Source organism: Spermophilus citellus (assembly GCF_964194105.1).
Source record: "Spermophilus citellus genome assembly, chromosome: 6".
In the NCBI taxonomy this organism is placed as follows: domain Eukaryota; kingdom Metazoa; phylum Chordata; class Mammalia; order Rodentia; family Sciuridae; genus Spermophilus; species Spermophilus citellus.
The window spans coordinates 147,915,603-147,933,902 of NC_138187.1; the positions used below are offsets into that span (position 1 = coordinate 147,915,603).

Consider the following 18,300-nt stretch of genomic DNA (forward strand, 5'->3'; position numbering starts at 1 on the left):
CTCTTCACTGTCTTGTGAAGGATGGAACTCTACAATCTGATGATAGCTAAGTGCTAGCTTAGCTTCATTTTTTAAAATTATTCCATGAAGTTCAGTATTATCACAAATGTTTTGGTAATTTTTCCTCCTAAGTCCCTCTTCTCTAGAAACTTCCAGTGATTTAAAAAAAAAAAAAAAAGACATGTGTTAGTTTAATTATGTACTGTAGCCTGTTTTATATTAATATTATACATTAATTTTATAAATTCAATTAGAACTTCAAAGAATTATTATAGAGTTTTGCTTTATCAATAACACCAGCAATACACAGACATGGAAATATATCAGCCCCTCTCCCTGAAAGAATACAAAAATAGTAAATTACTTACAATAATATGCTGGTAAGGATCTATGAAAGACATTTTGGTTTCAGTTACAGGAATTTTCACACTTCAAAGGTCTTCTTTGGCACTCCAACTTCTTCAAAGCCTACAAAAATAAACAATCACTATTGGTAAGCTTCCTCTTGGATGCAGTTTGGAGATATAAATGATGATAAGGATGAGTCTCAAAAGTGTACCCAAGGGGACCAGATGAATTGAATTTCCCACTGTGCATATGAATGAGTACACACACATGACTTAGGGAAAGGGAAAATATATTTTGATAGTAGCATTTAATTTCCATATTTATTTGTTCAAATTTGTTCTGAGTAAAATTAGGAAACTACAGGGACTTTTTTGCTTTCATTTGCAAAGTAGTTTATGAGAAATTCATTGAAATTATGAAACACTGAAATTATTTTGGTGCCACTTATAATGGTACCAAACGGTTTCTTTTCTCAGTTGGTCAGCATTATACAAATTCACAATAAGAAATAAATAATTCTTTTACCTTAGGTATTTGTTAGGAATTTAAAATACACATTCACATCGAATGTGAACTTTAGTAATGACATTTTTTTTCTTTAATTTTTGTTGTTGGTTGTTCAAAACATTACATAGTTCTTGACATATCATATTTCACACTTTGATTAGTAATGACATTTTTTTAAAAAATGTTTGTTCATTATATATAAGGCAGCAGTTTATTTTAGAAGCAGTTATATGAAAATATTCTATTAGAGAAATACTCTCTTGTACTTTTTTTTCTCTTCTTCCACAATTACTCCATATTATTTAAATTAAAATAAAAATTAGTCAAAGAACATCTTTGTTATTTCATCACAAAATTTTTCCCTAAAATTTTATACAATGACACACACACACACACACAGAGAGAGAGAGAGAGAGACACACACACAATGCAACATTCTATAAGTAACATCTAATTTGGAACATCTATTTAAATATCTTTATTATTTATGTAGTGTGTAAATTCTGAAATATCTTTATTTCCGAATAAAACACATTTGCTTTTAAAATTTTAACCACTTATTTATTTATTTTGGTACCAGGGATTAAACCCGGGGGTGCTTAACCATTCCATGCCTTTTTATTTTGAGACAGGGTCTCACTTAGTTGCTGAGGCTGACTTTGAACTTGTGATCCTCCTGCCTCAGATGGAGGCAGGGATTACAGACAGGCGCCACCGCACATGACTCACTCTTTCTTTTTAAAATATCACCTTTTTAAAAAAATTATAAAAAAATGTTCTATGCTCATTGTTTCAATACAAACTGCTGAATTAAATGAAGAATAAAGGACAAACATTACTATTATTCCAAGCTATATCAACACATTTTCAGATATTTAGAGTAAAAGGAAAAGAGAGAATTTGAGACATTTTTAACAAAAATAGGCTCTCCTCATATGCCATTGGTTTTTTAAACTCATTCCTTCATCATTTTTTAATGTGAAATCCATGAAGCAGTAATATAAGAAAGGTAAAAATGACCCACAGTCTCCTATTTTAAAATTATCAAAAATAAGAATACCTGGGCTGGGGATACAGCTCAGTTGGTAGAGTGCTTGCCTCACATGCAAAAGGCCCTGGGTTCAATCTCCAGCAACACACACACACACACACACACACACACACACCCTCTTCTTCATTTTGGCCTATTAGTCATCATTATTTTTAATCAGTAAAAGACATCTTTTAAAGTAAGACTGTTATTTACAATAATCACTTCTTATACTGATATTATATTTTATGTTTCAACATGCATTTTCATCAGACTAAAAGTGAATACAGCATCTAAAATCAATTTGTAAAATCAAGACTTTCCAGTATCCAGAACTGCAAGTAGTACATTTCCGTTCTTTACCCATTATCTAGTCAATTCTGGGTACAGCAGCACAAAGATGACTAAGATACTCAGTTATCACCTTTCTGTTATTTTGTTGGATTTGGCTATTATTTTCATGATTTTTCAGGTTTCTTTCCAGTGAAGACTTCCCTGATCATATTATTTAAAATTGGCAGAAACCTCACTTTTCTGGTTTTATTACTAACATCTACTGCAGTTTTTGTTGTATTTTTAAAAATCCATATCTCCTCTCTCCTTCATTAGAATAGCTCCACGAAGGCAGATGCTTTTTTGTTTTGTTTATTGTAAAATTCCTAGACCCCATGTAGGTGCAGATGGACACTTTACATAGACATGCTAAATGAAAGAATAAGAGAATGAATCGATGGGAGAGTACATTTATACAACTAAGAGAAATAATTCTTGGGCTGGGGATGTGGCTCAAGCGGTAACGCGCCCGTCTGGCATGCAGCGCGGCCCGGGTTCGATCCTCACCACTACATACAAACAAGGATGTTGTGTCTGCCAATAACTAAAAAATAAATATTAAAATTCTCTCTCTCTCTCTCTCTCTCTCTCTCTCTCTCCCCTCACTCTCTCTTTAAAAAAAAAAAAAAGAGAGAGAGAAATAATTTTCAAGCCCAGTTACGCTAACACATTTTAATCAAGCCAGGTAAAGTTCCTTTCTATGCATTCATAAGCTTGTTCATACTCACTCCTCGCCTCATCTGTATTAATCCATTTCACTATGATAATGAAATACCTGAGACTAGGTAACATCTAAAGATAAGAGTTATTTTGGCTCACAGTTTGGGTCTAAGGTCAAGGGCCCACATCTGCTGATGGTCTTCCTGCGACCAAGTCCTGTGGCCGTACATAGCATCTCAGGGAAATGCACAGGAGCATGTGTGTGTTCTCTAGTCTCTCTCACAAAACCACCAGAATTCAATCATGAGGGCTCCACCTTAATGATCTTATCTAATCCTAGACACTGCCCAAGACCACACCTCTGTACACTATAATCACATTAAACTTCCACCCTGTTAATTTTTCATAATGGGGATTAAACTCCAACGTTGGTTTCAGAAGGAAAAAACCCCATATTCCAGCCATGGCACCATCTTACTCTGGAATACTGCTTCTCTTTTTCCTCTGATTATTTTTCCCTAATTATCTACAGATTGCCAACATTCAAACATGACTATTCATGTATTGCTGTATCATACTGTGCCTTTGACTGGTCTCTAAATATTCTTGAAACAACTTTTTGAATTGAAGAAGTAACAGTATAAAAAGATACAGGCCAAACTACAATAAGGTGATTTGTGATTCTCATATTTGTAATATAAGAAATAAATATCTACACCAGGTAATATGATCCTATTTAGCACTTCTGATTATCAGGATTTTTTGAGCTATTTCTGTTAATCTTACTAAAATGATCAGCACTGACTTGATCTACCATTATAGCTAATGTTTTTATGCTGATTAACTCAAGGTGTGTCTAAGCAGTTCCTGAGTCTGAACACAACACTCTAGATTTGCTGGTGGAATATAGCCTTACATATGGCACAATAAAAAAATCATGTGATTCACCATAACCATCCGTATTTCCCTTATATCATTACCCTCAGAAGTTAACTAATTTCTGATTATAAATCCTCTTCCCAAGCATCTGATAGGCCACACAAATCTCCTGTGCCCAAGAGCATGAGACCTTTAAACTGCTACAGTAGTAGTAATTCCTCCCATTCTAGAGGTTGAAACATCCATGTAGTTGTAAAGGCTATGCCAGGAGAGTGCTATCAGGTATTCAACACCTCAGAGAAAAATCACATCACTTTCCTCATGGAAGCAATGGCATTTGTTGACAATGACGATATGGTATCTAATTGTGATTTCACATCCTGTGATCCAAGTTACTCTTCCATAAATGTGAATAGCACTATACCTTCAATATTAATAAGGACCAAATTAATTAATTAATTACAATGGAAGATATCAATAGATACTTAATGTATATCACTTTCTCCTTCAAGACAAAATTCACAGCAACTGATTAATAAAACTGTCATAGAGTCACTTGAAAAATGTACTCTTGTAATCATTATTGTGACTGTGGAAAATGAGAAAATTATGATGCATTTATCATCCAACAAACAAACATGCAGAATATAATTTGCACTATGTAAGGTGTTTGGGAACAAATAATGAGCCCAAACCAAATGTATTATGAAACCCTGTGGCCCTGCAGACTCCAGACTTCACACCATTCATACTGGAACCTCAAGAATTAAACAGGACCATGGTAATTATTCTCATCAGAGTTTTTTGAGTTAAAAACAATGCATGGGCTGGGGATTGTAGCTCAGTGGTACTGTGTCTAGCAGGTGCAAGGTCCTGGGTGTGATACATAGCACCGCAATAAAAACAGCCAATAAAAAAATGGTACTAATGACAGTGGCATAGAAGAAGAGCATTTGCTGGATTCCATAGCCATTGAATTCCTAAACAGTAGTTTTATCCAAGAAATCTTTCATTCATTCAATCAATATGTCTTTGCAAAGTTACCTAGTCTGTGCTGGTGCTGGGAATGCAGCACTGAGAAAAGCATACCCCTTGCCTTCAAGAAATCTGATAAGTAATCTACAGGCAGCAATAAGCACAGCCTAGCATGATAATTAACACTCCTGTGGTGCTTGCTATGCTGTATGGAATCAATGTCTTCAATTGAAAGGGAATCCTGAACCCTACTGTTCTATGAGTTTCTACTCCTATCGTAGAAAGTTGGAAATCTTCAACACAGCTTCTAACTATGTTTTCAAACCTATTTACTGCAAACCAAAGCAGGATAACCTTTTTCTATCCCAATATGACACACAAACATTCACATACACAAGCTAAATACGGAAACAAGTTTAATATGATACTTTTACTAAGGACGATGTACACTGCTTGTTCTTTTTTTTTTTTTTTTTCTATATCATTTGTTTAAATGCAGGTAGCATCCCACTGAATTGATGTCATGACTCACCCGAAACAGTTTGAAAAATAAAGGCCTAAAGACTTCATGATTAGATTTCTATCTACTTCCTCATCCTTACCGCACCACTCAACTCTTTCCTTTTCTTTCTGGTACAGTCATGCTGGGTTTCTTTCCTTTCTTCAAATGTTTCATGCTGTGTCACATTTAGAGCTATAACCCACCTCTTCTATTCATCCATTTATTCAACCAACATTCAGACCACAATTAATTATGTCAAGTATTGTTCCAGGGGCTACAGAGGCAGAAGTGTGGGTTGGATACATTTCCTCACCTCTTGGAGCTTACATTTCTAGAGGGCAATCAGAAAACAAGCAATCCAAGAAATAAATGTAACAATTTGAAATAGTTATTTATGACATGATGGAAACAAGCCAAAGGCTGAAACACTGAATAAATATAGAGACTAGGCTCTAGAAAGGCACCGGCCATAGGGGGTTGAGGGGGAGTGGGTTTAGAATGCAATGTTCCCAGCAGGCAGTTGGAGGAAGTGAGAGAAGACAGGAGGTCAGTGAATAGTGACCAAAAGCAAAAGTAGCTTATGATGAGGTTGGAAGTAGAGGCCAGGGCAGATCACGTAGGGCCTGGTAGACAACTCTTGTGCACATGGCTAACTCTGATGCATCCATTAGGACTCAGTTTAAATGTCACTTCCACAGAGTGGCTTTCTGTGACCTTCAAAGTATATTTGGTCTATCTCCTATCAGTTCCATTTATACTCTGGACTTTTTTAAGTCTTTCATCCCACTTACACAGATACTGTAACACAGAGATATTACACAATATCTGCTTTTCCTGAGAGAACTAAAAAATGTATAGTCAATAACCATATTTTTTTTTCTAGTATTAACCCTAGTGCCTATCACAGTGCCTGAAATATAGTGGGTTCCAGGTAAAGATTTGATGGGTAGAAGTATGATAGATTATATTATTCAAAGTAATGCATGTTTATGCATGAAGGGGATTCACAGAATAGAGCAAGCAGTCCCTACTGATGTTCTACTTGTTCATTCTAACTATTCTTAATGTCAAAGGATGCTAACTATCCATCTCCACTTGAAAAAATAAAAAGTAGAACAAGTGCTATTCCAGAAGGGGTGAGATTAGCACTAAAAATGTTTAGAGGAAATCTGTTGCTGGGACCCATAGTTTACTGTCAGCAACTTTATTTCGTCTTTTCATTTTCAACAACTCAATTCATAACTACTCTGTTTGCTACCTATTAACCACAACTATATCATGAAGCCAGTCTTGGGCAGAGAATGGAGACATCCCCACACTAAAGCCAATAGCTAGAAATAGGCTAAAGATAGCTAACTTAAAAATTCTTGTAATATTGTGATATTCTCTCTTTCCCTCACCTCTCTACATGTGCATAAGACCACTAGGTTAAAAACATTAGATATTAGCCAGGAGTAGTAGCACACACCTATAATCCCAGCAGCTAGGGAAGCTGAGGCAGGAGAATCTCAAGTTCAAAGCCAGCCTCAGAAACTTAGTGAGACCCAAAGCAACTTAGCAAGACCCTGTCTCTAAATAATATATATAAAAGACTGGAAATATGGCTCCGTTGTTAAGTGCCTCAATTCCCAGTACCCCCCAAAAAAAGAAAGGAATATTAGATATTAAATAAACATTACTCATGACATTTAATATTTTAGTTCTAGAGTAACTTTATTTTGATTCTATCTCAATTTAACCCTTCTCCTGTTTTAATGAAACCTCATTCAGACCCATAGCTTTTGTTAACTTTTAGATGTTAAAAAAAATGAATTTATAAACTGAAATACCAGGTTCATTTAGAGTGGAAGCCAGAACCTACTCCAGGAAGGGAGAAGCAAGGTCATTGACATTTTTCTCCTCCCCTGCCCTGGGTTTAACTCTTCTGAGCTTGATAACTCTGATTTTATCCCTCATGGTTAGAGAATAATGAAGTAAAAGAGAAAAATAGGAACAAGAAAGTAATTATTTCATGGTTTTAAACTGGCTGTGTGCTCTCTGGGCCTTGTATGAGTTACAGCTATTTCTTTCCCTTATGGATGCTTCTTGCTGCCTCTTTTGAGTAGTCTAGTTTTAAGGTCTCCTCTCTATATTCCTTGACCTATCCAAATGCATCTCTGCTCTAGTTGGGAACTTGTGTGCCCTTCAACAACCCAGTGCATCCTGTGGTTCACATACAGTTTTCTTTTCCAGAGGTTCTTTCATGCCACTAGATTAACCACTTGAAGACCTTTTAGTCCACGGGGAACACTCATAAGTGTTTCCTTTCTTCCCACAGACCCTGAGAATACAATTATTTCAAGAATGAAACTCTCTAGTGCTATCTGTGTACCTTTATATATTTCAAGCTGGGCTACATGCTATCTTACTAAAGGATGCACATATTAAATCTTCTCATGAGCTTTCTAAGAAGTCTCCTTTTAAAGCTCCTCTCTAGATTGGAGGTTAGGAGGTATTTTCCTTCTTATTTATCTCCCCAAGACAAAGAGGATTGTACTTATAGCAGTGCCCTCCAAAAATAAATAAATAAATGACAACACCAAAAGCCTTCCAAAATTTTCCCCACATCTCTACTTTATTCCTCCAGCATACATGAAGTAGGTAAGTTTTTCATTTATATAATACTCATTGGTCTGGCTTTTTTTTTTTTTCAAAATGTAAAGAGTAGGTTGTTTCACAATCCACTGTATTGTTTTGTATCTTAAGTTTTATATCTTAGAGAATTAGTCAAGGGCTGGGGATGTGGCTCAAGCGGTAGCGCGCTCGCCTGGCATGCATGCAGCCCGGGTTCGATCCTCAGCACCACATACCAACAAAGATGTTGTGTCCGCCGAGAACTAAAAAATAAATATATAAAAAAAAAATTCTCTCTCTCTCTCTCTCTCTCCTCTCTCACTCTGTCTTTAAAAAAAAAAAAAAGAGAGAATTAGTCAAAGTTTCCAGTTCAAAGTTGAAAACATAGGTGGACCAACTTCCAAAATGGCAGAATGAGAAACTTAGGAAACCCTCTCCCCAGAAGGCATTGACAAAAATTATAAAGAATTATTATAAGCAACCACTTAGGAACTGGAAGCTGGCCAAAAGGTATACAACAAAATGAAAGTATTTATTATTCTTTTTAAGTATGCTAAATCTCAAGAACAATAAAAGTCTGACATTATAGGAATGGGTTGCTCCTACTCTCCCAGGTCCTCAGCATGAAGTTCTAACTGAGACGGCAGGGAAGCCCTGAGAATCTATAGCTCTGCTGACTTGCTGATCAGGATTGGGTATAACTGTGTTTGGAGCAGGAAAATTCCACATCCTGGAAGACAAAGAGAAAAAAAAACAAAGAGATCACAGTCGCCAATAACCATGGAAGTACAGTGCTAGCATGGGATCCATAATGGTTGGGCCACACAGCAAAATAACAGATCAGCCAGAAAGTTCAAAGGCAGATCTAAAGAAAGTGACAATTAAAGAAAGCTTTGCCAAGGCCCATCTGATTCCTGGGGGTCTGAAAGGCTGTGGGTGCACAAAATGTTACTAAGTGTGAGACCTCATGAAAGCAGAAAGCAACTGTCAGGGAGCACTTATAAACTCCCTGAACTTCAAAAGCATTTCCAAAGCCACATGAAGACCAAATGGCAGAGTGGAAGACATACTCAAGATGTGTAAGCAAGTCTCTGGTGGCTCACTGAATAACAGCTTCACTATGCTTACCTAGGAGTAACCCTTAGGAAAACAAGCCTAAGAGTAAAAATAAGAACTACAAACAAACAAAACATCTGAATGGGTACCACAGAGAATGAACACTGCACAAGACTCCTGAGAGCAAGTTAAGGAAAGTCACTGAAACAAACTAAGAGCAACCATAATTCCCCCAGAGGAAAGATCCAAATAGCTTCCAAAGATGCCACAATATATATTCTAGACCTAATATGTAATCTAAAATTTCCAGTTTCCAAAAATAATAATGAATATAAACAACAAAAACAGTGTGCACTCTACATAGGACAGTCCCAGAGCAAGAGAAGAGAGGAAAAAAAAATAAGACAACAAATAATGGATGAAATTTCTCAAAACTGATTTAAAACACATCAGAAAGCTCCAATTATTCTAACCGGGATAAATACAAAAAGAGATCTCATCAAGACACATCACAGTCAATGTGTTAAGTCAAAGACAAAAAGGAAAATCTTGAGAAAAAAATCACTCCTAACAGACATGGAAACCAAAATCAGATTAACAGATGACTTTTCCTCAGAACCAAAGGAGGCCAGAAGGCAATAGGAAGACATATTCAAGCTGCTTAAAGAATAAAGCTAGAGTAGAATGAATCAGACATATCTTTCCTATGTTAATATATGAATACGTGACCAGTGAAACTCCCCACCATGTTAAACCACAAGAATGGGATCCTAATTAGAATAAGGTATACTCCACATATGTATAACACGTCAAAATATACTCTACTGTCATGCATATCTAAAAATAACAAATGAAATTTTTTGAAAAAAAAAATAAAGCTGTAAACCAAGAATAGATTATCCACCAAAACTATCTTTTAAAGAAGAGAAATTTAGCTATTACCACATCAATAAAGATAGAGAGAATTCGTTGCTAGAAGACAAGCATTATTAAAAATAGTAAAGGAAGAGGGATGTAGCTCAGTGGTAGAATACTAGCCTATCTTCCATGAGGACCTGGGGTAAATCCCCAGTACCACAAAAAAAGAAAAAGAAAGAAAAGAAATAGTAAAGAAAGTTCTTCAGGCTGAAAAAAAAGCGATAGCAAACCAGTAACTGAAGTGCACCCAAAGCAAGAGAGAGAGCACCAATAAAGACCAATAAAGTTAATTATTTCAATTTTTTAAACTGCACATATTTTTTCTGTTTTTTAAACTAATACATAAGTCAATTTTATAAAATAATAATTTTAAAACTGTATTGTTGGGCTTATTTAAACATGTAACATATATAGCACAAAAAAAGAAGGAATGGAACCATTTGGGGACAAGAAAATAATACCAGATGGTAACTGAACCACAGGAAGAAATTAAAAGTACCAGAAGCAGTAAATATGTAGCTTAATATAAAATATTCTATAAATGTGATTTTTTTCCTTTTAGTCTCTAAACTTCTTTAAAATACATAGAATTTACAAAGAAATAGATTATGATACTTTATTATCAGATTTATAATACATATACACATAATGAATATTAGGAGAAGAGTACCACAGGAGTGGGGAAGGATTGTACTTCTATACAAAGTTTCTATATTTTATAGGAATTAAGGTACTATTTATATGAGGCACATTGCAATGCATTAAGGTACATAGGTTAATTCTTAGAACTGCCACTAAGAAAATCATTCAAAAAATGTATTAAAATACCAACAAAGGAATTAAGATGAACCACCAGAAAATATTTGCTTGATATAAGGAGCAGAATAATAAATAAATAAGAAGAAGAAATGAGAAATAGAAAACAGAAAAACACAATGGCAAACAGAAATCTAACCATTTCTCTAACAACATTAAATGAGAATGGATTGAACCTTCTAGTCAAAAGCCAGCGGTTGTCAGGCTGGGTAAAACCTGATACATGAAAGGACTGATAAAATCCAAATAAGCTCTGCAATTTGGTCAATATCATTGTGCCAATGTCAGTTTCCTGCTTCTGATCATGAAATGTGGTTATGTAAGGTGTTACAAGGGGGAGAACTAAGCAAAGAGTGTATGGGAACTCCCTATCACATTTTTGCCCGTTCTTAAAATTATTTCAAATTTTTAAGTCAACTTTAAGAAAATCCAGTTCATATAGACAGATCTAACTTAGATTCACAATATTCATGCCAAAGCTATGCTCCAAGGAAATAACAAAGCAATTCTATGAGGAATAGTTATTGGTACCCAGTTCACTTTCCTCCTCGGGACAAAATCAACACTTATTATAGTCAGACAGTGACTACATTTTCAGTTCCAGTTAGGAACAGGCATCCACTCCCCCTCCTCCCCCCCCCATAACTGTTAATAGTAGCAGCAGATATTTTAGGTTTCTGTGGAATTAAGGCATCTCTATCCAACTATCCACATTAAACACTAGGAAAATGTTTTATCCCCACAATGAGCTCAGTCCTGGAAAACTTATGGCCACCAGGTTGCACAACCATTATAATGAATGGTCCTAAGACAGCAGGCTTTTTGTTTTTTTGTTTCTTATAACTAAGCTAAATAACCAGTCTTGGTGTGTGTCCACTGTCTTTCAAGTCTGAAGAAAGAGATATGAAGCTCATGCCTTGTTTGTTTTTAAAATTTTTGTTCTTTCTTACCCACCCCCCACCCTGTAATTAGAAACTTCCTGAACACTAATGAGAGGGGAATCGGGCTCACTTTCCAACACACTAGCCTGTGTAATGCAAAGCTGGTTTTCAGTGAATGCTGGAGGGTGTGTGGTCTGACCAAAACCTCTAAGTCATGCTGCTAGAGCAAGACGGGCTTCTCAGAAAAAGTGAATAAGGAGCAAAACCCCAGCCTGGAGTGTCACTGCTCTGCAAACAGTGATAATGACGAGAGGAAAAGGGAGGGGCTCTTATGAGGGTTGTCACATTTAGAGGGAAGAAGGAAAAGAATCCAAAGGATCCTTTTCTCTTCCTTCCACTCCACCTATAGAGCAGAGGAGGCCCCAGGAAGTTCTTCTCTGAAGCCATGGAAGCTTCTCCACTTGAGCCAGGCTGAGTTGAAGTCCCTCTCTCCCTTCTCTACCTCTGGGCTCCTGATCTTCCGTTTCCTCATCTGTAGAATGGGGAAAGAGTCCCTACACCTCACATGGGCAATGAGAGAATGAAATGAGACACTGTATGCAAATTCCAACCACAGTACCTCAGGGACCATAAATAAACACAATAACAACCTATTATACTTGTCATTTTTTATAACACTGATGCTTTCCCCAAACTGCATGACCTTTGTGAGAATTATTTGGCTCTATGGAGATTTCTAAGAAGTTTCAAAAAAGCAAATTTTTGAGCACTTTTTATAAAGACTATGTACTTTTTGTACTTTCACACTTGACAAAGAGTTTTTGACAAAACTTTTAAAATACTATTGTTTCTAATCTATTAAAATCCAAAAGAATTAAAACATTGGGACACTGACTTATCCACTGCCAAGTTCAAAGCCTTCTCCACATGCAGGATGTAGAAAGTATTCTAAAAAGATAAAGGGCAGGGAATTATATTTCCACCATCATACATACATAGTCAGTAAGGCATTGCCAAAGTGTTAAATTCTTAAGTGAATTTGCTAATGTTTCTTTTCCTTTGCTTTTTTTTTTTTTTAACCTAGGCTAAGCAAAGAGTTTGATACCATCCATAGGCAAAGAGAAACGAAGAAATAGTAGGAATTAAGATAGGTAAATGAGCCGATTGCTTTTAGAAATGTCTCTCAAACCATACTCAATTTAGTACAGTAAGGAGAACTTCCTTGCTTCTGAGGAAATGTAGTAAAAGCATGTTTCCAGACACAGAGGCAGAGACTGACTGTTTAATCAGGTCTGCTTCTCAAGCCAGAACCTGACCTGACATCCCTAACAGGACACCTGCTGCTCTCCAGTCAAAGTCCATGCAACTCCATTTGAACTGATTTTTGCCTCAGTTTTATTCTTAAGATATCTTATACAGCTTCTTCATCTCTCAAATTTGTAATATTGAAAGTTCGTTATTTAAACAAATGCATATGGAATTCCTACTAGTGTTTCAGAAAAGGGATGGATTCCACTGGTTTAAAATAGAAAAAGACATCATAGATCCTAATTAGAATAAGTTATGTATAATATGTCAAAATACATTCTACTGTCATATGTATCTAAAAATAACAACAAAAAAATACATCTTAGAATCAGTCAATAACTGAGCTGAAAGGGCACAGATGTAGAGAAAGGGAAACTGATCAGTGGGCTAGCACACGCCTGCAATCTTGGCTACTTGGGAGGCTGAGGCAGGAGGACCACAATATAGTTCTTGTACTGCTTCACAATTGGGAAGTACTCATTCAAGGCCAGCCTGGGCAACTTAGCAAGATTCTGTTTCACAATAAAATATGAAAAGAGCTGGGAATATAGTTTAGAGGTAGACACCCTGGGTTCAATTCCCAGTGAAGAAAGAAAGAAAGAAATGGGAGAAGAAGAACTAAAAAAACAAAGGAAAAGGAAATGCTTCCTCTAGGAAGGGCCTTGGAGATTTTCTGTCCCACCTCAGGCTCTGGCTGGTTCTGTCCTCCTCCTCCTCACTTTTAGTAGACAATGTCTGTCTGGCATTCAGATTCTGCAAGAATTCACTCTCTGAGATGAGCCATCTCTTACCTGTCTACTAGGTCAGGACCCTTGTGCTTCTCCATGATATCCTGTAGCACAATGCCATATTCTATATCCCCATTAAACAGGGTGCATCTCTCCCCCAACTGTGAACAGCATGAGAGAAGTTCTGCTCCCCTCTCCCTGCTCTCCTGTTGGACCCAGGGAATCACCCCATTACTACCGATAGAAAGATGAATAAATAACTTGGGCATATGCAGGTATGCTGGGGACAACCCGCTGGACCACAGGGAAGAGTCCATTCATAGACTCTAGAATGATAAACTGGATATCTTAGCAATTATTTATTTGAACACTGATGTTTTTAAATTAACTTGTTCTACATCTCCAGGTACTGAATACTTCAGTGATTTATATATACCACCTCATTTATTTTTCATAACAAGATAGCAATTTTTTTTAAAGAGAGAGTGAGAGAGGGGAGAAAGAGAGAGAGAGAGAGAGAGAGAGAGAGAGAGAGAGAGAGAGAGAATTTTTTTAATATTTATTTTTAGTTCTCGGCAGACACAACATCTTTGTTTATATGTGGTGCTGAGGATCGAACCTGGGCCGCATGCATGCCAGGCGAGCGTGCTACCGCTTGAGCCACATCCCCAGCCCCAAGATAGCAATTTTTATTGTTATTTTTGAGATAAAACAAAAAAATCAGGTTGAGAAAGGTTAAGTGATTATTTTAACTGAAAATTATAAACTAAGGCACACTCCTCACCTGTGCTCTACCAAAGAACAACCATTCCTCTGAAAGAGTGAGAAACTTTTCCCACGTCACCTGGGTTAGATGGCCCTAGAGTCCTGACCTTGTGTCTCATACCAGGTCTTTCTTTCTACCTCATTCTTCCACTCTACAAAAGACCCTAAAGGACAGGCAAAGATTCTGAGATATTTATTACACAATAAGCAGAGTTATTAGAAAGCCTTAGCAAGGAGGTGACATGATGGAGGAAGCACTTTTACTATAACAAAGTAGCCCAGACTGGTGGCTTATGCAACAGAAATTTATTTTCTTATTGTTCTAGAAGACAGAAGGCCTAAATCAAAATACTCAGGTCTGGATTCTTCTGAGTCCTCCCTCTTTGGCTTGCAGATGGCAGCCTCCTTCTGGGATCCTCACAGGCTTTCCCCTGGGCACATGTGCCCTGGGCATCTGTCTGTATTCAAATGTTCTCTTCTCATAAGTGACACCAGTGTGATAGAATTAGGGCCCATCTTACTGGTCTTGTTTTAAATTATTCACCCCCTTAAAGGCCTTATGTCCAGTTACAGTCACATTCTGAGGTACTGGGGGTTAGTCTCTGTGTATGAATTTGGAAAGCACACAATTCAACCCTAACAGATTTCAATAATATAAACATAACAGTTAAACCAACAAGCATACAGCATTTAATGGAGAGAGGTGGCATTTGCTAAACACAACCAATACGAGAAGTCCACATGTGATAGGATCTGCGTCCAAGCCAGGATTCTGGAAGGGATAATCAAAGAGACAGTTCAGCCCCTTTCAGATGGGGCAGCCTCCCTCATCTGCCTATTTTAAAAGCTCTCTCACACAACCTAAACACTCTATATAAATGAAACCCAGTACACAATGCAATTTCTTGTACTGCTTCACAATTGGGAAGTACTCATTCAAGGGAACCTGTCATTGTAAGAGTCAGGGAACTGGCCAGTCCCATTCCACAGGCTCATTACAAATTGCAGGAATGTCTCCTCAGTCCCAAGCCCGTCTGCTAGCCGTCTTCCCTTGATCATTCTGGCTTGCTGTTATTTTCCATTGTTTCACCTTTTAGTGATCAAAACCAAGAGGCCATTCTGGCTATATTTGAAGGTCATGAAATTCTGAAGTTGGAGGAAATATTCATCATCACCACCTAGAAGTCTCCTTACTGTGCACATTCGAAAGCTAAGGCCTAAAGAATATACCAACCTATCCAAGGTCCCTCAACTAGGGAAAGGGTAACCATACCTCTTTATTTCCAACCAGATATTCCTTCTTTAGAATCCTATCCCACATGCTAAAGATAAAAGGGAATAGTTAAAAGAAAAAAAAAGACATAGATACATTTTAGTTTGGCTAAAATTTTAAGTTATCATGTTATTATCTGCTGCTGTAGCGTAGGCTCAATATATGAATTTGAGGGAAATGAACAATGCATTTCTCCATATGATAGGTTAAATAAAGCTTAAAAAGTGTCACTTTTATCTCTTATACTTTTCTATGTTCAAAACATAGCTGTTGTCTACTTACAAATATTAGACAAAATGTTGTGGTTTTTTTTAATTCCTTCTCCCACACAGCACGTTATAGAATGTCAAATATATGTTCCTTCACAGGAAATGTAGACTAATGATGCTCTGCCTTCTACTTAAAAGAAACTGATAATGGTGATATACTTTGTGTTAATATTTTTTAAATGTATGTAACAATGTGGCATAAAATGCTAAGCAATCTGCCATGCACGGTGGCACACACCTGTAATCCCAACCAACCACTCAAGAGGCTAAGGCAGGAGGATCACAAGTTCAAAGCCAGCCTCAGCAATTTAGCAAGGCCCTACATAACTTAGTGAGGCCCTTTCTCAAAATGTGGCTCAGTGATTAAGTGCCCCTGGGTTCAATCCCTGGTACAAAAAAAGGCTTTTTTTCCCTACAGCTTTCTCTCTCCAGACTGGAAGTTTTGCAAATAGCTCCCCTAGGGAGTGTTTGTGTTTTGTTGAGGGTTCCACCCCCCTCTTTAATTGCTGCCTTTTTCATGACTTCCTCAAGATTGCCACACCAGGGAAAGCCCTATCTTTCCTCTAAGGTAAACAGTCCAAGGAAAACCTCCAGCAAAACCATCCTAGGGAAATATTTCCTGAGATCCCATTTTTTTTTTTCTGGATAAAATTATCAGCAGTCTGAGTTGACTTTGCTTTTCAACTAGCACAGGGACTATTTCAGGCTAGTCCTGTAGTTGGAAATAGAGATGTTGACTAGAAGTGAAACAAATTGACAAAAATATACAGCAGGAGTTCAGGATGCTCAGAGGGGCTGTACACCCACGTGCCTCAGACTTCATTGCCAAAGGAAAACCATAAAACACAAGACCAGCACTCCCCAAGTCCTGGACGGTATAACGTGACACAGGAATTTAGATTCACCATTCTTTTCTCACCTTGTAAGAGTTTATAGATACTGTGAATGACAATCCACTTTAGAAATGAAGAAGCCTGGTCTTTTGCAGGATTAAGAACTCTATAAATAGAAAGTATGTGTTTGAGAGGTGTATTTTCAGGGGTTCTTAATCTTCTTGGTGTCATGGACATTTGGGGCAGTCTGGTAAAGCCTAGGAACTCCTTCACACAGCATAACATTTTAAAATTTAACATTTTAAAATGAAATAAAAGCATCAGATTATAAAAGAAACCAATTTTGATGAAGTACATGGAGTCATGCAGTCTGTAGATATTAAATGATCTTTAATCATGCATTGGAGCCTTGAACTACATTTTTCTTCTGTTTATGGACTATACAAAACCAACATAATTCTAAAGTCTGAAATAAAAATTTTGAGGACAGAACAAGTTAAAACATCACGAAGGTTAAAATAATAGAAAACAATTTCTTTTTGTACCAACTACCTCTGTGTTCACCATAATGAACATGCAGCACACCTTGAATATTTAGGTATTATATGTAGCAAATGCAGATTAAAGTGAACTAGAAGTACTGTCATTTGCTTCAAAATATGAAATGTACATTTCTTCCACCTTTGATCAACAAGCTAGGAAAGAGTGCCAAAGACATTAATAAAATCTGTAAGCCTGTAATCCCAGTGGCTACCGAGGCTGAGGCAGGAGGGTCTGAGTTTAAAGCCAGCCTCAGCAAAAGTGAAGTGCTAAGCAACTCAGTGAGATCCTGTCTCTAAATATAATGCAAAATAGGGCTGAGGATGTGGCTCAGTCGGCGAGTACCCTTGAGTTCAATCCCGGTACTGCCCCGCCAAAAAAAAATTCTATAAGTAGGTTTCAGTTCAGCTTCTGCTGATGAGATTCAATGGGTTCTTGAAAATTCAAAATTAACACAAACAATGTTCAATAACTCTCCCCTTCATTTTACAGATGAGGAATTAGACAGGAGGAAGTTAGATAACCAAAGCTAAACCATCCCTTAACCAATATGGGCTGAACCAGCAATAAAGAGCACAATGACTTTCAATCCATGGCAAAACTACAGCGCTTTCATCTTAAGAGGATTTATGAGAAATGGCTACTGAACTTAAGAAAAAAAGGAGGGTTTTGAACTTTGAAATAATTCAAGAGTCAATATTTCAATAATACTATTTTAGTCTCTTATAAAAATACCATTTTTATTATGGTAACCAGCTGTTCTCTAAATCTTTAATTTTGAGAAGTGACTTTTAAATACAAAATGAAGGATTTATGTGAGATTGAAGAAAGAACATCCTGATAGCATGACTGTAAGGAAAATCCTCCTTTCAATGGTCTACTGTTATTCCTAGTTAGACATCTTTACTTTGTTTTAGACATCTTTACTTTGCAATTTTTCATTGCTGTGTTTTGTTTTGTTTTGTTTTGTTTTGTTTTGTTTGTGGTGCTGGGGATGGAACCCAGGGCCTCACACATGCTAGGCAAGTGCTCTGCCACTGAGCGGCACCCCAGCCCTATGTTGCAG

The 18,300-nt window shown here is 36.9% G+C and overlaps 1 protein-coding gene across 1 annotated transcript in view; it reads right to left on the reverse strand.

The window, feature by feature from the left end:
- PLA2G4A (phospholipase A2 group IVA) overlaps positions 1-18,300 on the reverse strand; it is a 128,339-nt gene that overhangs the window by 102,051 nt on the left and 7,988 nt on the right. Inside the window, exon 2 of the mRNA XM_081299770.1 lies at positions 369-468. Coding sequence (XP_081155896.1) covers positions 369-401 — 33 coding nt within the window. The 5' untranslated portion in view covers positions 402-468. The remainder of the gene's footprint in view (positions 1-368; positions 469-18,300) is intronic.